General features: G+C 38.1%; 1 protein-coding gene, 1 long non-coding RNA gene and 1 pseudogene across 9 annotated transcripts in view; 1 reads left to right on the top strand and 2 right to left on the bottom strand.

The window, feature by feature from the left end:
• Positions 1–25923, top strand: part of TAB2 (TGF-beta activated kinase 1 (MAP3K7) binding protein 2) — a 90885-nt gene that overhangs the window by 29435 nt on the left and 35527 nt on the right. For 3 of the 6 annotated variants that reach the window (XM_053222120.1, XM_053222119.1, XM_015085427.3), the window contains 2 exons: positions 13564–13754; positions 23469–24969. In XM_053222120.1, the coding sequence (XP_053078095.1) occupies positions 13653–13754; positions 23469–24969 (1603 nt within the window). In that variant the 5' untranslated portion in view covers positions 13564–13652. Of the gene's footprint in view, positions 1–11517; positions 11667–13563; positions 13755–23468; positions 24970–25923 lie in introns of those variants that run through there. The other 3 variants (XM_053222123.1, XM_053222122.1, XM_053222121.1) reach the window with 2 other exon arrangements.
• The window catches only part of LOC113598637 (uncharacterized), a 39297-nt gene that overhangs the window by 2419 nt on the left and 10955 nt on the right, over positions 1–25923 (bottom strand). The gene's annotated exons all lie outside the window — the stretch shown is intronic.
• Positions 8758–9386, bottom strand: LOC128315480 (60S ribosomal protein L30-like; annotated as a pseudogene).

Raw genomic sequence — 25923 nt, 5'->3', positions numbered from 1 at the left:
GAGTCTTTTGAAAAGCTAACTGTATTAGAGTAATTGGCTTGATGAAGTTAGATTTTAACAGTAGTGGTACCTCATTAAGGACACTTATTGTTATATGTGCCAAACGTGTGAAGAGTTTTTCCTGCAGTTTCTCATTTAATCCTTACTACAGGAATGTGCAAAGTAACTGAAATGATACATGTTAGGCATTTAGCATAGGACCTGGCCCATAATAATGGTGAACCAGTAATGCTGAACCATAGCGTTTATACTGTAAACTTAGAGAAAAGTGTTCTTGCCCACCTTTATGTGTTATAACTTTCTATAAAGTATTGTGTTTATTGAGGGACTCTTAGGCTTAAGATAGTAACATTAAACCTCTTTTTCTACAACCCCCTACCTCTTTTAAACAATTAAACCATCTCTTTGGTGGATGAATATTTCTTACTCCGTTTGAGAGTAACTCAGCATTAGTTCACGTTGAGTTAGCCTTTGGTTGAAAATCAAAGGGACCTGGCTTTTTTGTTTTAACAGGACTGAGCATAGAGCTAGTCGTGCACCTAAACATATAGCCTGCATGTAACGTTTAAATCAAAATGTAACTGTAGATCTCATCTTGTCAAACATCTGGAAGATTGTTAATTGTTGTAACTGTTAACTATAACAGTAACAGTCTCAGCATAGATAACATAGGCTTTAAGTTATCTTAAAGTACATATAGTTGGCTAAGTATAGGTATTTTCAAATTATTCTACTCTTACTCTCCTGCTCAAGTATCAGAATACAAATACTGATGGACCATCTTCCATCCATGTAACCTTTTACCTGGCCTCGCTTCATCTCCAAAATAAGTGTATATTCTTTCAGAGTCTTTCCTGTAGATACATGCAAAATATCTTTTTAAAATACATTTCTGTATCCCTTTTTTAAATACACAGATTCTGCCTCTTACTTTTTTCATTCATTAAAATCTTCTCTTTCCATTTAATTATTTAGATATCTTATTCCACCAAAACACACACACACACACACACACACACACACACACACAGCTACCTGGTATTCATTAGTGTTGCTATACAGTAATTTACTTACTCACTTCCCAATAGCAGTTGTTTTTAGTAATACACACTAAGGAGGTGACTTTCTGCTCCTCTTGAAACACATGTGTTTGTCTCTAGATGAGATGCTCTAATGTATATAAAGAGACCTCTGGTACTTTATTATCTGCAACAGACTTCATTCAGCCTGCCTCACAGCTGACTGCAGTCGCAGTGGGGGTTGACACCACAGTTGTGCACGGCCGGCCTTGCAGACTAACTTGGTGGGAAGTGTGTGTATAGATGTCTCAGTGTCTCTCTCCATGATGCTCCTCAGTTAAAAGGAATATAACAGTTGTCCTCTGTGCCTCACATGTGGGGAGGATAAGGTGAGATAATAGACATGTGCTGATAAGAAGTCCCAATATAAATCTGAATTCTGCTAGATTATAATCTTCTCAAAAGCAGGGACTATATTTTACTTATCTTTGCATATTTAAAGCACATCGCCTGGCTTATAGTCGCAATGTTTATAGAGTGGATCCTAGAAATGAAGGTGAGCCAAAAAGTCGTTCAGGCCCGTAGAATTTTCTCAGATGTATTTTCTACATTATCTGGAATCTGTACATTTTTCACTGAAACTTTCCCACCTTTTCAAACTTCACTCATTTTTCTACTCTACTCAGCTGTAATTCTTCTAATTTATCATGTTCTTTCGTGGCCTTTCCCTCAACACAAACAGTTGTCAGGGATATCCTTCCTGCGAGACCTTTATTATTCCTCTGTAATTCCTAAGCTCAAGCACGACATTCTTTGTGACATTTTTCCTGCCTTTCTTCAGTTCCTAAGTTTTAGGCACTTCTTCCCTTGACCTTCACTGCAGCTTATACACCTGTAAATGGCACAGAGTACTTGTTGCTGTGTGCTGGGGCATAGTGGTACATCTTGTGGCGGGGCCTGGAGCTTCAGAGATAAATGACCTGAACGGAGAAGGTGAGAGGCATGTTTTTGCTGACTTGTGGGAGGCAGCATGCATGATGCAGAGAGCAATGAAAATCTTCTGTGATGTGCCCCTCCTTACCCCACTTCTTCAGCCTCGTCTTTTGTCACGCTGTCTCCTTGTGAGTCTCACCCCCCACAGGTCAGCATTAGCCAGCTCCTTACGGTTTCCTGAACTTGCCACGCTGCTTCACCCCGTTAGGTCTTTCCCTAGGCAACTACCTATGCCTGAGTTACTCTTTCCCTCTCGCCTGTCCAAGAGAACACATTTTATCTTTCAAGACCCAGCGTAGGTGTCCCCTTGTTTAATGAATCCTTTCCTTCAATCCTCCCTTTCTCCTAGAATTGGCTGGTCCCTCCTTCATTTCTGCTGTTTACTGCATATTATATCTGTATCCATTATTACATTTATTTGTTGAATGTTTGTTTTCCCCTACTAAAATGTAAATTAAAAAAATTTTTTAATGTTTATTTATTTTTGAGAGAGGGAGATTGACAGAGTATGAGCAGGGGAGGGGCAGAAAAGGGGGGACACAGGGTCTGAAGCAGGCTCCAGGCTCTGAGCTGTCAGCACAGAGCCTGATGCAGGGTTCAAACTCACGGGCCATGAGATCATGATCTGAGCCAAAGTCGGAGGCTTAACCGACTGAGCCACCCAGGCACCCCTAAAATGTAAATTTCTTGAACATAAGCAACTGTGCTTTTATTAATTTTAATACTTTCAGCACCCACTATGGTGTAGAGTAAGTATCAGGCACTCAACAAAGTTTGATATATATATATATATACACACACACACACACACACACATATATACATATATATATACATATGAAAAACTACATATGAAAAATGTACATATTAAAAAATATAAAAATAATAAATTAGAAAATGGGTTGTGTCATAAATAAAAATGTTAAGTAGAAGATCACTTTAATATATTTTTACAGTTCAGATTTCCTACTTAATTAGGAAAGCCTTTGCTGCAGATTTATGGATAGGTATTTGTAGGATGTGATTTCTGTTTCTTTATTTGATTATGTTATACAACTAAAAATATTAAATTGAATATTCTCTAAGGGTATCTAATTTAGAGATTTGTGAAATAGATTTGTATATAATAAATTTGCTGATAAAAGTTTCTGTAGAGTTCTGAGATTATTCTTGACCATCTAATAAAAAATTCATTCACCATAACTATAACAAGACAAATAGCCAACTATATACAACAGTTTCATAGTGTTAGATTGAAACTGGCACATACTAAACAAAATTACAGCATGGTGTTGTATTTTAGAAACTTGATTCATTTAATATTGCCTTACCAATTTTAACTCTGCTCTTTTGAACTCTCTGTGATTTCCTTTTCAGGTTCTGAATAATCTAGTAATGAAATACTTTATTTAAATATTGGTCTTCACATGTAGATTTGTATATATTTTCTCCATTAGCAGGCTTAGCAGTCTCTATTAACCACAGTTGTATTACCAATCAAGTGTATGTGTATAATTTTCAAATTGCCAATTTAACTTTTCGTTAGATATTAAAACATTTTAGTAGTTATTACGAAAGCACTAATAGGGAGCCTGGGTGGCTCAGTCGGTTCAGCCCCCTGACTTCGGCTCAGGTCATGATCTCACAGTTCGTGGGTTCAAGCCCCATGTCAGGCTCTCTGCTGACAGCTCAGAGCCTGGAGCCTGCTTCAGATTATGTCTCCCTCTCTCTCTGCCCCTCCCCTGCTCATTCTCTCTCTCCTTCTCTCTCTCTACCCCCAAAATTAAATAAACATGAAAAAAATTAAAATTGAAGAAAAGACTAATAACTGTCCATTTACACTGTGTCTGTCTCATGAACATAATCGACCTGTGCCCTGTGCTATAACACACACACATGCATACATCTACCAGGCAGCCAGAAGTCCACTTTGGGGAGAAGTCAGCTGAGGGCCATGACATTAGAAGGAAGATGGGCAAAATTATATGAGATGAACAAAAAGAAAGCATGGGGCCAAGCGAGTGATTAGAACTGCACAGGGATCAGTTGATAAAACTTCTCATAACTTTCTCTTAATCTGCATATAAAGATGCCATTTTAGATTAATATTTTAACCAGATTATTATAATTTTCACATGCCACGGAGTTCATTGGTTTGTTCTAAATGTTGATGGTTGATACAAGATGCAAACTGGTACTTCCAAGTGCTTTCATTTTCTTTTATCCTCTCTTTTTCCCTTTTACCCATAATAGGAGCTTCTTGTCATATCATTTATTTATATCATGTTCTCTTTCCAAGATATTTATGCACAGGACGGATTATCCAAAAATTACAGGGAAAAGGGAGCACTGAAAAATAACTTTGTCTCCATCTTAAAGCCCTAATGTATTGGAAAAAAATAGTGAGATATGAATTGGAAAATACACACAAGGTAGTTAGTTATATAATATGTTTTGATGAATTATAACCATTCTGTCTTAGATTTATTGCACTTTTCTTGATCCTTAGAAAATGGTAGCACTCACCACAAAACCACAGTACATAAATTGCCAAGTGTGGCTGACTTGCACATTCCTTTAGAAGAACTTAAAACTGGTAAGACTTTTATCCATAAGGAATGGCCAACATTCATGGACTTGAGGCAATGTAGTAAATGAAAAAGTCGGGAAGTTTTCTTGTTTAGAGAAGGAAGTATAGATCATTATGTACTTCAGCCATTAGTGTTAACCTTTTCTTTTACAAAGTAAATTATTGCAGTGTTATAAAGTTGAGAAATCCATTTTCTGCTATCAGTCCCTTGCCCCTTTCAAGCTTTTAAATAACATAAAAGCTGAACATGATAGCTAACTTCATGTAGCATTTAGATGACTGATTTGGTATGTTTACTGTTACTTTTGCAAATAACTAGCTATCTATGTAAAGTGTTTCAGTATTACAATTCTTTCATGCTAAAATTTATGCTAAAGAGGGATTATGATTCTTAAACAGTGATAGTATTTGAATTTTAGATTTTGATTACATGGCTACAATTCTTGCATTTTTTAACTCTTAGGAAAATAACTTGATATTATAGATTGGTGGAGGGTGGATGGGGGGGGGGGGCGGGGAAGGAGTTTGCTTTGCCTTAGTAAAGTTGTCATATCATGCTCCAAGAAATATAACTCCAATAATTTGCTGTTAAAATTTTTTTGAAAGTTTTTATGTTTAATTAATGACATTTGTAAATTCTTTTGAGGTTAATCAAATGTGAAGTACATCAACTGTTACCTAACTGGCATTTGATGAGATACTTAGATAATGCATGAGTAAAGTAAAAGGTATTTAGAATAGTGTGTGTATGATTAGGCATGGAATAGATTTCTTTATTTTTAAGGTTTAATTCTGAAATCTTATTGGGGCTAAAGGTTTCAAAATTTGCTTTAACTTTAATTTCAAAAATGGTAGCACCATTCAGCTACTCTTACTGTATATCAATGCTTCGTTCTATGATACTCTTTAAGAATAACTCCCTGCACAGTCTGGTAATGTCAGCCAATCCACAGAAAAGACACAAATTATAATCAGTTATAAGAAACTATTAACATCATTTTGACAACCAAATAGATAAGTTAAAACATTCTGCCTTCCCAGTAGTAATCCTGGGGAAGTTACTGTTCACAGTTGTTAAGGTCAGAGGGGCTTTGCAGTTCAGACAGTTCTGTTAAAATTTAACATCTGTGTTTCTAAAAATCACCATGCTATGCAAATCATGAAAAAGAAAAGCCACAGGGTTTATGGAAAAAGTGGAGTTCCAGATACAACACTCAAAAACTTTATCAGAGAACATTTTAAAAAAGATAGGATCCTTAAAAAATGACAGTGTAGTTTTACCCATGTTAAATAACTAAGAAATATGTACTCCTATAACGTACAAACAAATACGGTACTTTGAAAAAGATCTGAAGTTGGCTTATGGAAGTGAGCATAGATGTGGCAATTTGGTATCCTGAAGTGGTCAAAGAAGGGTTTTCTGAAATCAGAAGGAAAGTTGTAACACAAGATATGGCTAGCTGGGGCCGCATGCTGATAGGCCAGCTGAGGCAGCTGGCGGATGTTTGAGGTGTGTTACATTTTGTGTATTCACATGCAGCTTGTTTCAGTTGAGCGTGGTTTTCCGCATCCAACTAGTATTTCTATCTGGTAACTAACGCTCAAATTGTTCCCTATTATTTCAATTGCATTGGAACAAATTTGCAGTTTCAAAATAAGTACTAAGCAGCACCGACTTAAAGCTGAGGGTAAGGGAAACGCTTGTTTGGATAGATAGAGACCACTTTTTATACTAGTCTTCAAAATCCAAGCATTTTCTGGCACGCTGGCTCAGTCCATAGAGCCTGCAACTCTTGATCTTGGGGTCGTGAGTTCAAGCCCCACGTTGGGCATGGAGCCTACTTAATAAATAAAATTATTTAAAAAAATAAATCTAGGCATTTTCTGATATGTAGAGATTTATTGCAGCAAATATTTACTGAGCATCTACTACTTAGCACACACTTTCTAAGTATTTAGGACACAACAGTGAACAACGTAGTCTTTCCACTTTGAGAATAACAGTACTTTTGTAAAGAATTTTGTTGTCAAGGGTCAGTTTTAAGAAGTGAAATTACACAGGTGAAAGGAGAAGTCTAGCAAGGAGTCTATTGGACAACAGGCTTTTCTCTAACCTCTGAAATTATATACTTTCGCAAGATAATTTCATGGGGTCCTCTCCCACTCAAGATTACATTGTTTACAGAAAAAATTATCATCTCTTAAGGTTATTAACCAGAACTAAATTTTAGGATGGTATATATGTTAAAATGGGAAGACCTCCTTACCTTCTTGTCCTATAAGCTAAAAGAGAATCCTAATGCAATCGAGAAGTAAATTTTAGTTTTATATATTTCATTCCATTTCTTTCTGATACTCAACATGAACTATAATTAAATGTGTTTCAGTAAAATTCAACCATGCAAGAATAGGGCAAAGATAAATGATAGTTTACATAATGTTAAAACTTTAGTGTTCTTATATCTCAAGGCCTTTCTCATCTCCTGTAACTACCCCCCACCCCAAACTACTTCTTCCTAATCCTACTGTCCCTCCTTTCTTCTAGCCAGACAGATGAGTATCTCCAGAATCTGCCTCAGATTTGGTTGTTTTGCTTCATACTTTTTTAACCTTCTTTTTTAAAAATGTTAATTCCAGTTTAGTTAACATGCAGTTACATTAGTCTCAGGTGTACAATATAGTGGCTCAGCAGTTCTGCACATGACTTAGGCCTCCTCACAATAAGCATATTTCACTGGTCCCTCCGCCCACCTTCCCTCCGGCAACCATCAGTTTGGTCTCTATAATTAAGAGTCTGGTTTTTGGTTTCTTTCTTTTTTCTTTGCCCGTTTTGTTTTGTTTCTTAATTTAAACATATGAGTGAAATCATTTGGTGTTTGTCTTTCTCTAACTGACTTATTTCACTTAGTATTGTCCCTCTAGACCATCCATGTTGTTGCAAATGGCAAGATTTCATTCTTTTTTTATATTCTTAAACTTCGAAAGTAGCCATGAGTCTATGGCCTCCCACTCTCTCCCTCAGCCCAGAGAGCCCTTTAAACACATACAGCCCAGTTAATACCACTTAGGTAGCACTCGTGTACAGCCTAGACCCATATATCCTTACTCCCTCTGTGATACATCTATTTTGATGTTTTAAAAGTGCCCCAGACTTGGCATGTTCAAAACCAAACCCGTAATCTACCCCTTTGTTTTCTTGGGCCTGTTCTATCATTTGTAGATGGGACCACCATCCAGTTGAGCAGATCAGAAACCAGTGTTGACACCGACTTCTTCACCCCAATATTTAATCCATCAACAAGTTCTATTCATTTTTCCTTCCTAAATATCCTTTCAGTTTTTCCTTTTACTCAGCCTCCATTGCTGTTTCTGTAGTTACAAGCTATTAACCTTTGCCAGCTAGACTACAACAGTAGTTTTCAAACTGAGTTGCTCATATATTTTGCCCTTTTCTCCATTCTGTAGCTATTCTTCATACATACATGATTTTTTGATCATGTCCCCTTCCCTGCCTCTGAGCTTAAATCTTCAGTGACTTCCCATTACTCAGAAGATAAAACTTCCAAGTTTTAATGACCTGCAAGACACATCATGACTTGGAGCCTACCTTCTTCTTGCTCTCTGCTCTCTACAATTTTTCCTTATGCACAGTGCTCCTTTCTAATCCTTTTTTGAATGTGAAAGAGACGAAACCAATGTGATAGCAACAGGCTAGGCTGAGGTGGCAGCAGGAAGCAGACAGAAGGTAAAATAGTGCCCAAGTTCGAATAGCTACCTAAATTACAAACTTGTGTTGATGTGCCTCTAATCCAAGAATTTCCGTGACCTGGAGAGCAAGGGCATTGACTAGTACTTGTATCTGCACATTCTAGACACTCAAGTGTGTGGGTCGTGGCTAATTAGACTAAATGATTGTCTGGTTTTCAATATTCTATGTATCCAGTTGCCTCATAAATGCCCATAGTTAGCTGCGTTATAGTTCATACAGAATCTAACATTGGTTTGTTTCAATAATGTGTTTAGTTGTAAAATTTATTTGCTCACCGCCAAAGGCTACATTAAAAATAGTTATCTTGCTTTGTTCTTAAGGTTTACTTTTGCTGGATATAGAAAGTGGGTTGATGTTTTTTCTTGCAACACTTAAATTATGTCATTTGACTATTTTCTGGCGTCCACAGTTTCTGATGACAAGTCAGCATTATTAGAACTGTTCCCCTTTGTGTCATTTCTTTTGCTGCTTTCAACATTTTCTTTGTCTTTGATTTTTAGCAGTTTGACACTTATACCTGTGCGTGGTCTTCCTTGGCTTTTCCTGTTTAGGCTTTGATATTCTTAAGTAAGATCTTTTTTGCTGCTGCTGCTGCTGTTGTTGTTGTTGTTGTTGTTGTTGTTGTTGTTGTTGTTGTTTAAAACAAGCTCTGGCCAGTTTTATTAAAGACAACTTCTGCATACTTTTCACCAGTCTGTTCTAACAGGCTTCTAGTGATATCAGAATCACCTGGGTCAGGGCATCCTGTGCAGAATTTTCCACATGCTGTGCCCAATTCAGTAGTATTGCCACTGCAGAGATGGACACGAGTTTCGGCCAATGTGACATAGTACTGTTTCAGATTTCTTCAAGGCTGGGCAGCTGTTGGCCGATTGGCTAGTTTTGCCTTGCCTTGTCTGGTCATTTTTAGAGTCTGCTCCAACCCCAGCAAGGACTTCCCACTTTTCATGAGGAGTTGGAGCCTAGAGTTGATGGACTCCAGCCATCATCTTCTGGATGGTGTTGCAGCCACCATCTTCTGCCTGCTGTGTGGGATGACCCCTGACCAATAGCAGCCACACATGTCTGAGGTGACCAAAGTCTTAACTAACTTGGGGAAATCTTTAGCCACTACTCTTCAAATAGTTTTTTCTACCCCATTCTCTCTCCTTTATCCTTCTGGATCTCCAATTACAAGTACCTTAGACTTTTTGATATTTACCCTTAGGTTCTCTTCCTACCCTCACCTACCTGACCCCATCCCACCCTCAGTCATTTTTTTATCCTCCATCCCTTGGGTGTGAATAATTTCTATTGCTTTGTCTTCGAGTTTACCGACTATTCTGTCATTTCCAATATATGGGGAATCCACCCAGTGAATTTATCTCAGACATTTATTTTTCACTTTTTGAAGTTATGTTTGGTTCTCTTTTTTAAAAGACTATAGTTTCTGGCTTTTTGGTTTTTTGGGGTTTCAGGGGAGTGGTTTTTTGCTGAAATCCAAGCATGTGTGTCCTTACATCTTTAAGCATAGTTAAAATAGCTCCTTTAAAATCCTTATGTGCTAATTCTAGCACCTGGGTCGTCTTGGGCTTGGTCTCCCTTGGTTGCCCTTTCTCTTGAGTATGGGTCAGTTTTTCCTGTTTCTTATGAATGGCATGTAGAGACTCTGGATTCTATTGTGTGCCTTCAGTAGTGAGTATTGATTTTTGGTTGGTTTCCTTCCTTGCTTGCTTGCTTTAGGAGGCAGTTAACTTGGCTGAACTCCCAGCTTCAAACTCTGAAATCTCAGTTATTTTAGCTTTGGCTGGGCTGCTTGGAATCTCACATATGTGTAGTGTGGGGATCAGAGATGTGTGCAGAATTTATACATAGGATTTGGTGCTTCTCTCCTTGCTGTGATTTACTTACTAGGTTTTCAGCTGTTGTGGGTATGCCAGAGTCTACCCTTTGGTTCATTAAGCTGGTACGGCTGTAGGTTTTCTGTCTAGGTTTTAGCCACCCGAACCAGCTGAGGCCTGCTCTCTGGCTAAACGCCACTAAAAAAAATGGAAAATCACCCCATGCTGTTAACTTTCGAAGCACTGACTCCTCCTCCTCCCCACCATCTCTATTACTGGTTATGCCTTCTGCTTTCATGTAGTTGTTTTTATACTTTGTCTAGTGTTTATAGTGTTTATGAGAGAAATGAGCTAGTAGGAGCCATTCAGCCATTACAGGAAATGAAATCCCTGAAATACAGTTGTACATATGAACAATTTTGCTGTTTGTGTACTTGATGGTCTTTATTAGAAAAGCAAGTGTGATAAGACTTTTTCAAAGAATTTGGGAACTTTATGTTTTAATAATGGGATAAGTTGAAATTTATTTTCATGATTCATCCTCTTCTAATAAAGGTGGTCCTGAATTAGACTGAAAATTCATTTATTTGCCTCTCCCTCAAATTGTGCAAAAATTTCCACATCTAGATCATTTGAAAAGTGTTTTAGAAGCAAAGTAATGTGAAGAAACCATACAGTAAAACTTTCATTTCATGCAGCAAATGTTGCATGTTTGACCTAGGTCCTGAGGTGGGTATAGCAGTGAATTTCAAAGTTTTTGATCCTGTGGAGTTACCATTTTGCAGATAGATGGAAAATAAATAAATACATACATATCAGGTATTGACACGCTATGAAGAAAAGTAGGATGTGAGGAGACTTGTGGCTTTATTCTTGGGAGATTGGTCAAGGAAGCTACTGTCTCTGAGGAAGTGACATTCCATCAGAGATGTTAATGAATTAAGAAAGGGGGCCATGCAAGTATCTGAGGGTAAAATGTTCCAGGCAGAAGGAGCAGTGGTGCAAAAGCCATAAGGGAGGAAAGAGTGGCTTTTTCGAGAACTAACCAGAACCGAGGGGACTAGAATGGTAGAAGGTGAAGTCTGAGGGGTGGTAGTTAGCCATGGGCCTCGTGTTGTAGGACTGAGCAGGGGATTTTGCTCTGGTTTACTTTTCACAAAGATCCCTCGATAGAATGAGGGCAGAGGGGGAACAGAAAATGAAGGCAAGGGACGAAACAGGAAGAGACCTTTGCAGTGGCAGTCTGCGTGAATTACAGTGGTGGCTTGGACAAGAGCAGTAACAGAGGTGGGAGAAAGTGGTCAGATTCAGAATATTATTTTACAGATCCAGCCAACAAGACTTGATGATGGATTAGATCTGGGATCTGAAAGAAGGATCAACTGGATGAATGATGGCACCATTTACTGAGATGAAAAAGACTGCGAAAGGATTGGCTTGAAAGGGGGGAAATTAAGAGTTTCCTTTTGGACATAGTAAGTTTGAAGTGAGCTTTAGATGTCCAGAAGGAGATGTCAGGCAGGTAATTGGCTAGATTAGTGTGGAACTCAAGGGAGAGCGCTCCCTTGACATTGGAGATACAAATGCCTCTGTTTAAAGCGGTATATTTGGATGAAATTACACTGCGGAGGAGTGTAGGTATAGTTGAAAAGAAACCCTAGATCGAACTCCATTGTCCACCAACATCTAGATGTGCAGGAAAGGAAGAGGATCTGACAAAGCTGAGAAGGAGCTGCCAGCAGGTAGGGGAAAAACCAGAAGAGTAGAAACCTCAGAAGCCAAGTGAGGAACTTGTTCAAAGGAGGAGATTGGTTGACTGGGTCCTCAGCTGTGGTTAGATGAGGACTGGGGACTGCTTATGAGGTCTGACAGCCTGCAGGCCTGCGGCAGCTTTGAGAAGTATAGTTTCAGTGGAGAAAAACTGCGAAAGCCTGATTGTGTAGGCTAAAAGAGATTAGGAGGGAGAAAGGGAAGACACTTAGGTACAAACAACCCTTCCTTTCCAGGAGTTTTAGCCCAGAAGAGGGAAGGGGCAGAGAAATGAGCTGATGGCTGGAGTGAAGTCAAGGGAGGCTAGCTCAAGTTGAGCAGTGTTGTAGCTCATTTATCACCCCTTAAGCTATTTTAAAATACCATTTACTAATTTTCAGTACTCCTCTTTTCTCCTATAACCCATTGTAATTTTTACCTGTGTGACATAACTGAGCTAAAATCACATAGACGAAACAATTAAGGAATTTAATTAAATGATAATAAAAAGCTAAAAGGCTTTACTGTGCATGATGTCTATATATTCTGTGGAAGACTCAGAAGTTCTACCATAACTAAATTTAATAAAAAATATTTTAATATCTACTGTTATGCTGAACAGTGCTTACACAGTGCTAGCTACATGAAGGGAACAAAAGAGACCTAATTCCTATATTGATGGAGTTTATAGATTTGTATTTTTTAAGCTTATGTTAGTTAGCAAGCTTAAATGAGAAATACTACAGATAAGAAACCTGTTTCAAAGAGATTGTCTTATTGTTAAATTTATCATAAAATGACATGATCACACAAATAGCATTATATTTAAATATTTTCATGTTATTTAGGTTTAATATACTTACATACTATTTATATGCCAAAAGGGCTTTCAAAATTAAACGTGGTTTCCATTAGGAATAAAAAGAAGGTAGGTAGTTCTCAACTTTGGCCACACCTTAGAATTACTTGGGGAAGTGTTAGAAATCCATATGCCCAGGCCACTCCCCAACCAATTAAATCCAGACCTTTGGGGTTGAGCCTCAAGTAATAGTATATTTTAAAATACTGATTTTATTAAAACAGAGGGAATAAAATGCCACTGATCCCCTGAGAATGAATTCATTACACATTTAAGGATTAAGTATATCTGGAAATTAAGAAAATGTATTGGGTTATATAGCTCATTATTAGACAAAGCATGCAAAGTCATTTTTAGAACCAAACTTTATCAGGTTCCAAACTTTAAAAATTTTGAGTAAATAAGATAACTCACCTCAGATTCTCTTCTAATTATTAAGAAAAATGTCAGTAATGTTACTCATTTTCCCCGTTTAGAAGAATGAGGGAAGACATCCTTGACAATAATTTCTTAAATGCCTTTTGGCACAGCCATTATAAGGCATACAAATAGGGATTAAACAATCTAAAAGTTTGACATCAGGAGTTATAAATTGAAAAGACAGTATAACTACATGGAAAACATTGTAGGACTAAATAATATTTTGATAACGTATATTAAATGTTAGGTACTAAAGCACGTGCCCTGTGTATTGAAATTTTAAATCCACAACAATATTCATTCTCTAATCAGTTCTCATTAAAATTTTTTTCTTTCTTTCACAGAAAATGCTTGGACAGAAGAGATGAGTACTATTTCCACTAAGGCCTAGAATTGCCTACTGTACAAATAGTCCTGATCAGGCAATATACGAATGGCCCAAGGAAGCCACCAAATTGATTTTCAGGTTTTACATGACCTGCGACAAAAATTCCCTGAAGTACCTGAAGTTGTTGTATCCAGGTGCATGTTACAGGTCAGTGTGCAATGATTTCTGCATTCATTCATACAAACCTGGGTTGTTGTTTTTTTTTTTAATTAGAAGAAAACTCTTTTATCTTCCTGTTGGCACCCGTGTGCTCCGATGAAAAGAAATGAACTTTGGTGTCTGATAGCCGTGTGGCCTTTAACGAGGTGTTTAGACTCTATGGAATACAGGTAGTACCTACCTTGTGAAGTAGACGTGAGGACTAAATGAGAGCCCAGTATAAAGCCCTGATACATGGTCCATACTTACTCTGAGCTCGCTTCACTTTTCCCCTGCACTTTTTAAAAATTCCAGATCTTCATATGAGAGTCAGGAAATCATTAAATAAGGAGTCAGGAAACTTGGGTTCTGATCCTAAATGAGCACCCCAAGCGCATTTGGCAAGTAATATGCCTTCTTTATACTTTAGTTTGCTTGTCTGTGAAATGAAGGAATTTGACTTCAACAGTGCCTCAGGTTCCAATTTTAAAGACAGAAGTTTGTTTTTATATGTTTTAATTTAATCTGTAGGTTTTCCAGTTGTCACTAACCATCTAATAAATGTTTGCATTTTTCTTGCGTGTACAATCTTAGAAATCCATAATTCTAAATATTTGGTGACAGTTGTGCCTTCTCATTTGATTAAACTGGAAATCTCTCCATCAAAAACTGCTTTTCCAAGCTTGTTAAAAATAGAGATAGAAAAAAGTAATTTGGGCTCAGACATACTTTCTCTTGATAAATTAATTTAAAAGTTTGAAATTGTATGAAATTGTTAAAGGCTCGATATCTGCTTGATACAAGTGACTACATTTTGTTCATACTCCTGTCACCTTTTATCTGTGCATTTAATTGCTCTACCTGCCTGTAGCCTAATCCAGTTTTGGTCTCTCCAGTCCTCCTTATTACTTCTGCCAACGTGTCTTTCTAAGTGCAGATTTCATCATGTTTTTACCTGCTTAAAAACCTCATGATTGTTTTTTCATACCCTTCAGAATAAAGTTCATATATTGCGAAGAGGGCATACCAGGCCTGTGATCTGGAATCCTGCCTTCTTCTGCAGCCTGGTCTCTTGCCCAGTCCTTCCTCCTCACACCCTATGCTGCAGACGTCCTCAGCTGATTGGAATTCTCTGAACATGCCTCGCTCTTTCTATAATATAGTGTTTAAGAGCATATGTTTTGAGTTAACAATACTGTATTGTATACTTGAAATCTGCAAAAAGAGTGGATCTTAAGTGTTCTCACCACCACTAAAAAAATGCACAGAGACAGAGACAATGTGAAGTGGTGAATGTGTTGATTAACTTGATTGTGGTAATCATTTCACCATGTATAACTATATTAAATCATAACATTGTACACCTTTTAAAAAAATCACATTGTACAACCTTAATATATACAGTTTTCATTTATCAATCATACCTTAGTAAAATTGGGGGGAAGTAAATAAATAATAAAATTTTGAAATAAATAATCAAAAAATAACATGTTTGGGGTGATAAACAGATTTGAGTTCAAGTTTTGACAGTTACTAACAGTAATTTAATTAACCTCTCTGGCCCTCATTTTCCTAACTATACAATGGGAATAAAAAACTTAACAGTGAATTAAATATGATAAAGAAAGTAAAACCACCAGTAGGATACCTGAATCATAGGAAGTGCTTAATAAATTTTGGCAGCCATTACTAATAACAATAATAATAGTAGAAGACCTATAATAAATATTTGGTGAATGAATCAGTAATCCACTAAGAGTGGAGTCAGAAGTTAAAGAAAATATGGGGAGGAGCAGAGATAGTGGGGAGTGTTTCCCCCTAGAATCCAGGTACCTCTTTCTAACTTTTCAAATAGACTTTTGTAATAAAATAATGCTATGCTGAGAGATAATAAAATAACCCTATGCTGAGAGAGTTCAGTAAGTCATTGAAAAATAGAAAAATAACACAATTTCTTCAATAAAATGTTTTAAGACTTGATACGAAAGAACTGCCAATTTTTTAAAAATGTAGTCAGTAAGCATGTATTCAACTTTACCAAAAAATAGAAAATAAATGATTTTGAATTCCTTTTGGGCGCCCTGTAGTAACACTTTTACCATGTTAATCTGGTTTCACAAAGCAAACTGCCCAAAGGCAAGCTTCCTAACACCTAATGATAACTGAAATGAAATCGGTTTTGCTTGCAAATTACCCATGTGACAGATCACGTTCTTCTAAATTGAGTTGATGATCATTCCGGGCATCCAAATAATGTAATTTGTATGTGCTAGAACAAGAAATGTTAAAAGAAAGGGATGGGGAGAGCTCCTCTGAAAGCACAGCTAGGGTGCACATCTTCCCAAATTTGGGGAGATATTTTTAAACTGTAAAAGTAAATTTAGCTACCTCTAAATGTACTTCTAAACATCTCTTATTTGGTAACAGCCTCTTCTTTTGGGAGCTGCTGTCCCTTTCCCAATTGGGTAGGCTTCTGTCCTTCCTCTGGAGGGAACCTCCCTGTAATAAATACACTGGTTCAGAACTTTCCTCGATGGAAAAAAACACGGTGAAGAAAATATAAGAAATTAGTCGTCAAAGGATCATGCCATGCTGCCACTGTGTTTACATGCTCTTAAACATCTTGCTTCTTCTTTTTTTTTTTTTTTTTAATACTTATTTTTGAGAGAGAGACAGAGCACAAGTGGGGAAGGGACAGAGAGAGGGAGACACAGAATCCGAGGCAGGTTCCAGGCTCTGTGCTGTCAGCACAGAGACCGATGCGGGGCTCGAACTCACGAACCACGAGATCATGACCTGAGCCGAAGTCAGACACTCAACTGACTGAACCACCCAGGCACCCCAAACATCTTGCTTCTTAAGGACAGAAATATCTACTGTTCTTTTCTTGACTCTATTGACTGCTCAGATTCCTGTTTGGAACTGCCTGTATCATTTCCTTGCGCTGTGGATTCTCTAAGATGACAATATGATCAGCAGGTATAATTCATATCTTTAAAGTTTATATTTGTTAATTAAATATTAGAATGGTGTAAAAATACTGCATCGTTAACACTCTGACTTCCTTTTTTTTAACTGAGTTTTTCAGTTCTCTTAAAATGACAATTGAATCTATAAGTTTAAAATTTGTTATTCTAACAGTAATGCATTAAGTAGTGTTTATTTAGTATTTGTAAGACTTAATATTAAGTACCATACATATCCTTAGGTGAAGTCTTCTCAGGTGACCTCTGCCCATAGTCCTTATCCCTACACCTATCATTCTTTATTCTGTTTGTGGACACATTAATTTCCTCTACCAGACCAGGAGATCCTTAGCAGTAATTGTATTTCTTTCTGTTTGCCTAAAGGAAGTTCAGTAAATTGGTTGAAGGGGTGAATGAATCAGTTAGAGAAGGATGATCACAGAGGATATTTTGACACTATCTGTAATCTCTGGGTCTGTGTAAGAAGCTTGAGGAAAAATGAAAGAGGAACTGGAAATAATGAGTCAGACCTTTTTGTAGCTTTGAAGAGAATGCAGATTTGCATATATACAAAAAAGCAATGATTTTCAACCTTTTAGAATCTTACCCCACACCTCTTGTTACACTTAAATGGAGTCCCACTAAAAGTAACTAGGGCGTCTTTGAGAAATAGGTGATTCCTCTAGGGTAGGAAGTGTACAAGATGATCTTGGACATCTTGTCATATGACAAAACAAGCTATGAAAGGCTACTGGGTTCATGTCATGTATACACATGGACCAACTTGAAGTCCTTTCCACCAGCCTAAAGATCAAATAAGAATGACCACAATCGATAAACATCAAAACATTAAAGATGCTGGAGTTTGTGATGATACTGAAAATAAATCTTAGTAACTTTTAGGGGTTGCTAGAACACCAATTCATTATTCTAAAAACCAGTAGAGAGAAAGAAATTATTTACTCTGTTTCTTCTGTGCAAAGAGTACCAAATAGTTGAAGACAGCAAGTTCTTTGAGGAAGCATTGCAGCTAATACATGAAGAAGGAATCTTAGGGGCACCTGGGTGGCTCAGTTAGTTAAGCATCTGACTTTGGCTCAGGTCATGATCTCTTGAGTTCAAGCCCCGTGTCAGACTCTGTACTGACAGCTCAGAGCCTGAAGCCTGCTTCACGTTCTGTCTCTGCCTCTCTCCTGCTCGTGCCCCCCCCCCCCTCTCTCTCTCAAAACTAAATATTTTTTTTAAATTTTTAAAAAAGGAATCTTACAGTTGAGATATCCCAAATATCGGCATTTTGCAATCCCTAATGAAATAAAGATTCTAAATAGCAATCATCAGTAACTGCTAGAAATCATTAGCTGTATCAGGCTGATAATATCAGAATCTACCAATCAGCTTGAAAGTCATAAAAGGACAAGGGGACATTATTATGCCCCCTTTGTGATGCAGTAAGTAACAGACGCTGTAAAGAGTCTTGCCAAAAATTTGTATATGAACCTGCTTATACTTAGAGTTACAACTACTAATTCACGATGAAATACAGGGGATATTGACACCACAGAGTGCACCCATCCAGTCTAGATAGCAAATTCTACTGGACAAATGACTGTTTTTCAACAAACAAATGGCTAGAGAATTTTTTAAAGACGGGAGGATTAATTATTATTAGAAATTTAAGAGGCATATCAGCCAAATTAAATATGTGGACCTTTGTTAGATCCTCCTTCAGGCTAACTAAAAAGACATTTATGACGTAGGATTTCAACACTATTTAGATATTAAGTGATATCAAGTATTGATTATTTTAAGGTGTGATAGGGACCTTGTGATTATGGTTAAGTCCCTGTTTTTATTTATCTTATCTTATCTTATCTTATCTTGAGAGTGTGTGTGCCTGCATATGTAGGGGAGGGGCAGAGGGAAAGAGAGCGCGAGAATCCCAAGCATTAGGGCTGCATCCCAGGACCCTGCAATCATGACATGAGTCTAAATCAAGAGACACTCAAACAAGTGAGCCACCCAGGCGACCAAGTCCCTATTTTTAAAAGATACATATTGAAGTATTTACAGATGAAAGCGAAATAATGTCTGAGACTTGATCTAGCGTTGTGAGGGGAGTAGCTGGGGCATATACATTGGGTGAAAAAAGATTTTGATTTTACAGATGGACGATGATATAGATGAGTTTGTCGTATTTACTCTTTAGTTTTTAATGTTTTAATTTTTAATACATTTGATAAAAGGTACATTTCCTTTTATCTTGTTATGGCCTTATAAAATCCCTGTAAGTATACTACTTGTCAGTGTTTTTCTGATAAGAAAGTGATGTCTGTAGAGGGTAAATAACCTAAGTGCATGTGAGTTATGACATAGCTGGGACTAGAACATATTAAATAATCAGATTTTATAAAGGATTGAAGGGATTTTTGAGAGCTCAAGAGAATTAAGGGAAAAGACTGTAAATAGGAGTATCTCTTTTAAAAAAGGAAGTGTGGGATTGGATTTAGTAGACACATTTTAATTTGGGGATGTTGGCAGAGAAGAGACGAGAAGATGGGGTCTTTGTGAGCTTTGGTTTAGTAGGGAGAATTTGCTAGGAACAGCAATAAAGGTAACTTGAAGCAAAAAGCACCATTTAGGTTTGGCAAAAGGTAAGGTCTAACTATAGTGAGTAATTGGTTGATAAAGATTGTGGTGACTTTTAAAATTTTATTTGAAAAACTAATATATATCAATTCAAAGTTATGAGTAGGGTAAAAGAATTTTTACAGCATAAGAGATTTGAGCTTTCAGGGCGGAAATAAGTCAAGCCTTGCCCACTATATTTTGCATTACCTGTTCAAACTGTGGGCTGTCACTTCTTAACAAGACTTCAAGATGCCTTTTGTAGTTCAGTTTTCTCTAATAAGGTATTATCTCCTATCAAAGCACCTGTAAACATTTTAACTTGGTTACTTATCTTTTTTGTGTCTAAAACTGACCTCTTCCTGTCAGGTTCCTAATCTTGCAACCTCTCTGAAGTCTCTTCCTCTCTTGTAGACAAATTGCGTTGACTGTTTATTTGTAATCCTTCGTAATTTGTGTCTACTGTCAAACGGTCCTTATTTCATGTCTTCCAGTGGTGGTCTTATCCAGAAGTTGCCCCTTTCCTTTTCACATGAAGTATCAACAGACCACCCTCCCAAAATACCCTGTGTCTTCACTTCTCTGTTCATTCACGTTCAGTGGCTCTCCCCACGGCCTATTATCTGGTCCTAACTTTAGTGTGACTCATTTTTCAAAACCCTCAATTATAGGCATACCTTGGAAATATTAAGGGTGTAGTTCCAGACCACCACAATAAAGCAAATATCATAACCGAGCCAGTCAAGCGAATTTTGGGGGTTCCCAGTGCCATATAAAAAGTATGTTTATACTGTAGTCTATTAATGCAGTAGCATGATGTCTAAAAAGAGAATGAGCATACCTTAATTAAAAAACACTTTGTTGCCAAAACTGCTAGCCATCATCTGAGCTTTCTGTGAGTCACAGTCTCTGCGCTGGTGGAAGATCTTGCCTTGATGTGGATGGCTGCTGACCGATCGGGGAGGTGGTTGCTAAAGGTTGTGGCAGTTTCTTAAAACAATGAAGTTTGCTACATCAGCTGACTCTTTCACAAACGATTTCTTTGTCGCACGCAAGGCTGTTCGATAGCATTTTACCCACAGTAGAACTTCTTTCAAAATTGGAGTCCGTCACATCCTGCCACCGGTTTCTCAACTAAGTTTATATAATATTCTACATCATTTATTGTCATTTGAGCAATCTTCACAGCATCTTCACCAGCAGTAAATGCCATCTCAAAAAGACCACTTTTTTTCCTCATCTGTTAGTTTTAGCATGAGATGACCCATTTCAGTCACTTCTTCAGGCTCTGCTTCTTATTGTAGTTCTTCTGCTGTCCCCACTACATCTGCAAGTGACTTCGTCCACTGAAGTCTTGAACCACCTCAAAGTTGTCTGTGAGGGCTGGAATCCACTTCTTTCTCACTTCTCTTAATGTTGGTATTTTGACCTCTCCCCATGAATTACAAATGTGTTTAATGGCATCTAGAATGGTGAATCATGTCCAGAAAGTTTTCAGTTTACTTTGCCCGGATCTATCAGAGGAATCACTGTCTGTGGCAGCTATAGCCTTACAAAACATATTTCTTAAATCATGAGACTTGAAGGTCAAAATGATTCCGTAAGCCATGGGCTGTAGAGTGGGTATTATGTTAGCAGGCGTGAAAACAACATAAATCTCATTGTACATCTCCATCAGAGCTCTTGGGTGACCAAGTGCATTGTCAGCAGTAGTATTTCGAAAGCAATCTTTTCCTGAGCTGTAGGTCTCAACAATGGGCTCCAAATATTCAGTAAACCATTTTGTAACCAGATGGGCTGTCATCAAGGCTTTGTTCCCTTTTTAGAGCAAAAACAGAACAGATTTAGCATAATTGTTAAGGGCCCTAGGATTTGGGGAATAGTATATGAGCATTGGCTTCAACTTCAAGTCACTAGGAGGCGTTAGCCTCCTAACAAGAGAGTCAGCCTGGTTTTTGAAGCTGGGCATTGGCTTCTCCTCTATAGCTATGAAAGGCCTAGATGGCATCTCCTTCTAATAGAAGGCTGCTTCATCTACACTGAAAATTTGTTTAATGTAGCCACCTTTGTTAATTGTCTTAGCTAGATCTTCTGTATAACTTGCTGCAGCTTCTATATCAACCCTTGCTGCTTCACCTTGCACTTGATGTTATGGAGATGACTTTTTTCTTAAACCTCATAAACCAACCCCTTCTAGCTTTAGATTTTTCTTCCTCTTCCTCACCTCTCTCAGCCTTCACAGAATTGAAGAGAGGTTAGGGCCTTGCTCTGGATTCAGCTTTGGCTCAAAGGAATGGTGAAGCTGGTTCCATCTTCTATCCAGACCACTATAACCTTCTCATATCAGCAATAGGGCTATTTCGTTTTCTTATCATTAGTATGTTCACTGGGTTAGCACTTTTAATTTCCTTCAAGAACTTTTCCTTTGCACTTACAACCTAGCTCTCTGGCACAAGAGGCCTGTCTCGGCTTTCAACATGCCTTCCTCACTAAGCTTAATCAATTCTAGCTTTTGATTTAAAGTGAGAGATGTGGGTGGCTCTTCCTTTCAGTTGAACACTTAGAAGCCATCGTAGGATTATTAATTGGCATAATTTCAGTATTGTGTCACAGGGAATAGGGAAGCCCAAGGATAGGGAGAGAGAGTAGTCGGAACATACAAATTTATCGGTTAAGTTCATCATCTTCTATGGATGTGGGTCGTGGCACATCCATAGAATTCGTGGCACCCCAAATCTATTATAATAGTAACACCAAAGATCACTGGATCATGGATTGCCATAACAAACATAATAGTATGGAAAGGTGTGAAATATTGCAACAGTTACCAAAATGTGACACAGAGACATTAAGTGAGCAAATGCTGTTGGAAAAACAGTGCCAATACGTTTGCTCAATGCAGGCTTGCCACAGACTTTGAATTTGTAAAAGAACAACACTATCTGCAAAGCACAGAAGCACAGTAAAACGAGGTATGCCTAATTTAATCTCAATCTCTTTTTTTTTCTTAAAATCTCCAATAAAACCTTTAGCTCCAACTAAGTCTGTTGAAATTACCTTGTTTAAAATATGCTTTTGTTGATCACACTTAAATCTGTCTTTACTCCTGCCATTCCCTTCACCTGGAATTCTTTGTTCCTATCCAAGTCGTGTATAAACGCATATCCTACTGTATATAAAACCCATCAGACTACATGTCCCTTAATAACAGTTCTTTGTACAGTAGCCTACAGTACTGACTCTGTCGAACTTCAAAACCACTTGGCACATACTCCTGTTTTAATAATGTTACCTTTTCATAAATCCATGGTTTGTCTCCCGAATCGAGTTCCAGAACTCTTCTAGGGAAAGTTTGGTTTTATAGGTCATTGAGTTTTTCCACAGGCTCAGACTACTGTGCATATTTTGGGTGTTCAGTAAATATTTTTATGGATGATTTATGAGTAATGATTGGTCAGTCTCTTGAGGATTCTTTGGAAATAATCTGGTTGCTTTTTTGTTTTTGTTTTCATTTCTGTGGAGTAGATTTGTATGGTACTGTCTAAAGGCAGAGATACGAACTCCATGACTCTAGGGCTTCCCTGGAACTTCCATTTCCTATATATGTGTGGGGTTTTTTTACACAGGTTAAGAGGAAGCATGTAAGGAATTGAGATGACTTTGTTGTGAATTTTCGGACTTTTTATATTTAAACACTCCATACGTGATTTTCTTTAAAGGTCATTAGTTTAAAACAATTGATACAGCATTTGAATGCAGGACATCTAGTTAATATATAATACTCGAGTGGTTATGTTTTGTTCAACATTCAAATCGTGTTTTTAATTAGGTTATACTTTTACTGTATTTGCATGAATCCATTTTATTTACAAAACAGCTCCTAAAACAGAACCGTGACCTGGTTTGCTGTCAGCTATTGCTAGAGAGCTTTTCCATTATGTTAGCAGTGAGGATTTTTATAATTCCGTCCTTTGCACCAAAAACAGTTCTTCTCAAATTAAAGATTCCAACAGATCTGTTAGAATTGTATTAACTAGTCGCTAGTTAATCGCGTAATATTTTAGTAGTGATGAGCATGTGAGCATGAGCTTCTGGTTGTTAACATCAAGCTGTTTTTATTTTTGTTTTATAGAATAATAACAACCTGGATGCCTGCTGTGCAGTTCTCTCTCAGGAGAGTACAAGGTATCTTTATGGTGAAGGAGACTTGAACTTCTCGGATGACTCTGGAGTTTCTGGCCTACGCAATCACATGACTTCTCTCAACTTGGACTTGCAGTCGCAGAATGTTTACCACCATGGGAGAGAAGGACATCGAGTGAACGGAAGCAGGACTCTGACGCACAGCATTAGTGATGGACAACTTCCAGGTGGTCCGGCCAATAACGAGCTATTTCAGCAGGAGCCACAGACAGCACCAGCTCAAGCTCCTCAAGGCTTTAACGTTTTTGGAATGTCTAGTGCATCGGGTGCTTCAAATTCAGCACCGCATCTTGGATTTCACTTAGGCAGCAAAGGAACATCTAGCCTTTCTCAGCAGACTCCCAGATTTAATCCCATTATGGTGACGTTAGCCCCAAACATCCAGACTGGTCGTAACACTCCTACATCTTTGCACATACATGGTGTACCTCCCCCTGTACTGAACAGTCCACAGGGAAATTCTATCTATATTAGGCCTTATATTACGACTCCTGGTGGTACAGCTCGACAGACACAACAGCATTCTGGCTGGGTATCTCAGTTTAATCCTATGAACCCTCAACAAGTCTATCAGCCTTCACAGCCTGGCCCCTGGACTCCTTATCCTGCATCTAATCCTATGTCACATACCTCAGCCCAGCAGCCAAACCAGCAAGGCCACCAGACCTCTCACGTCTACATGCCCATCAGTTCACCTACTACTCCACAGCCACCGACCATTCATTCATCTGGGAGCTCCCAGTCTTCTGCCCATAGCCAATACAACATTCAGAACATTTCGACAGGACCTCGAAAAAACCAGATCGAAATCAAACTTGAACCCCCACAAAGAAACAGCTCTTCAAAATTGCGTTCCTCTGGACCTCGAACCTCCAGCAGTTCCTCTTCGGTCAACAGCCAGACCTTAAATAGAAATCAGCCCACTGTTTACATAGCTGCCAGTCCCCCAAATACTGATGAGATGATGTCCCGTAGTCAACCTAAGGTCTACATTTCGGCCAATGCCGCCCCAGGAGATGAACAGATCATGAGGAATCAGCCCACCCTCTTCATATCCACAAACTCCGGAGCATCTGCGGCCTCCAGGAACATGTCTGGGCAAGTGAGCATGGGTCCTGCCTTTATTCACCATCACCCTCCCAAAAGCCGAGCAATAGGCAATAACTCCGCAACTTCTCCTCGAGTGGTGGTCACTCAACCCAATACAAAATATACTTTCAAAATTACAGTTTCTCCTAATAAACCCCCTGCAGTTTCACCAGGGGTGGTGTCCCCTACCTTTGAACTTACAAACCTTCTAAACCATCCTGATCATTATGTAGAAACAGAGAATATTCAGCACCTCACGGACCCTACTTTAGCACATGTGGATAGAATAAGTGAAGCACGGAAGTTGAGTATGGGATCTGATGATGCTGCCTACACTCAAGGTAATAATACGGAAGGTGGGGTCACTTTCCATGGTGGGCTTATTGGTGTATATTGGATTTCACCGTAGACATGGCTGTCAGCATTATTACTGCATCTTTTAAGTGTTGCCCCAACTCATACTGTTTTTAAAACCTTTGAGAATATTCATATGAGCTTTGAATTTCAGTTTTATTATTGTGTAAGTTAAAGTTTGACTGATAGGGTTGTCACAACTTCAGAACAATCCACTCTTGTTTGTTTCCTTTTTTTTTTTTTAATGCTTATTTTCTTACTTGAGAGAGAGAGAGAGAGTGCATACAGGGGAAGGGCAGAGAGAGAGAATTCCGAGCAAGCTCCACGCTGTCAGTGTAGAGCCCGACGCGGGACTCGAACTGACAGACCACCAGATCATGGCCTGAACCTAAATCAAGAGTTGGATCCTTAACTGATTGAGCCACCCAGGCGCTCCTGGTCTGTTTTCTTTCTTAATGTTTGCTTTTCAGGTAATTCTCTTCTCCGTGGTGATGCTTACCTGCCCTTTAAAATTTCTACAAACACACATCTTAGTAAGAGATGAGTGAATTCATACAGTAAATCTGCCTTCTTCGACCAGGCGAATTCTCTACTTACTCTTAAGGCATTTTCATTTTTCTAATATGACGTTGTTCGTCTTATTTTATGTCAAAAGCTAATTTCTTCAAGTCCTAGAATAATTTAACTAAGAGATTTGATTTCTATTCTAGATATTTGTCTCTTTCAGTCACCCTTAATCATCCATGAACGCAGCCTTTCTTTTTATTTGGAATTGTGAATAAAAACATTAGTTTTCAGTCTGTCTCTCTTGATTATCCTTTTCTGAAATAGACTAGTTGATATTGACATAATACTAAATGATATCTGTATTAGTTCAAGTAGAGATAATTTCTGTCATACATATTTTATTTGGTCCCTTAAGTTACATAATCTTCAGTAGG

The sequence above is a fragment of the Acinonyx jubatus genome, chromosome B2 (genome assembly GCF_027475565.1).
Source record: "Acinonyx jubatus isolate Ajub_Pintada_27869175 chromosome B2, VMU_Ajub_asm_v1.0, whole genome shotgun sequence".
Classification (NCBI taxonomy): Eukaryota; Metazoa; Chordata; class Mammalia; order Carnivora; family Felidae; genus Acinonyx; species Acinonyx jubatus.
Note: the sequence above shows the minus strand (reverse complement) of the source record. Positions and strands in the feature narration are given on the sequence as shown.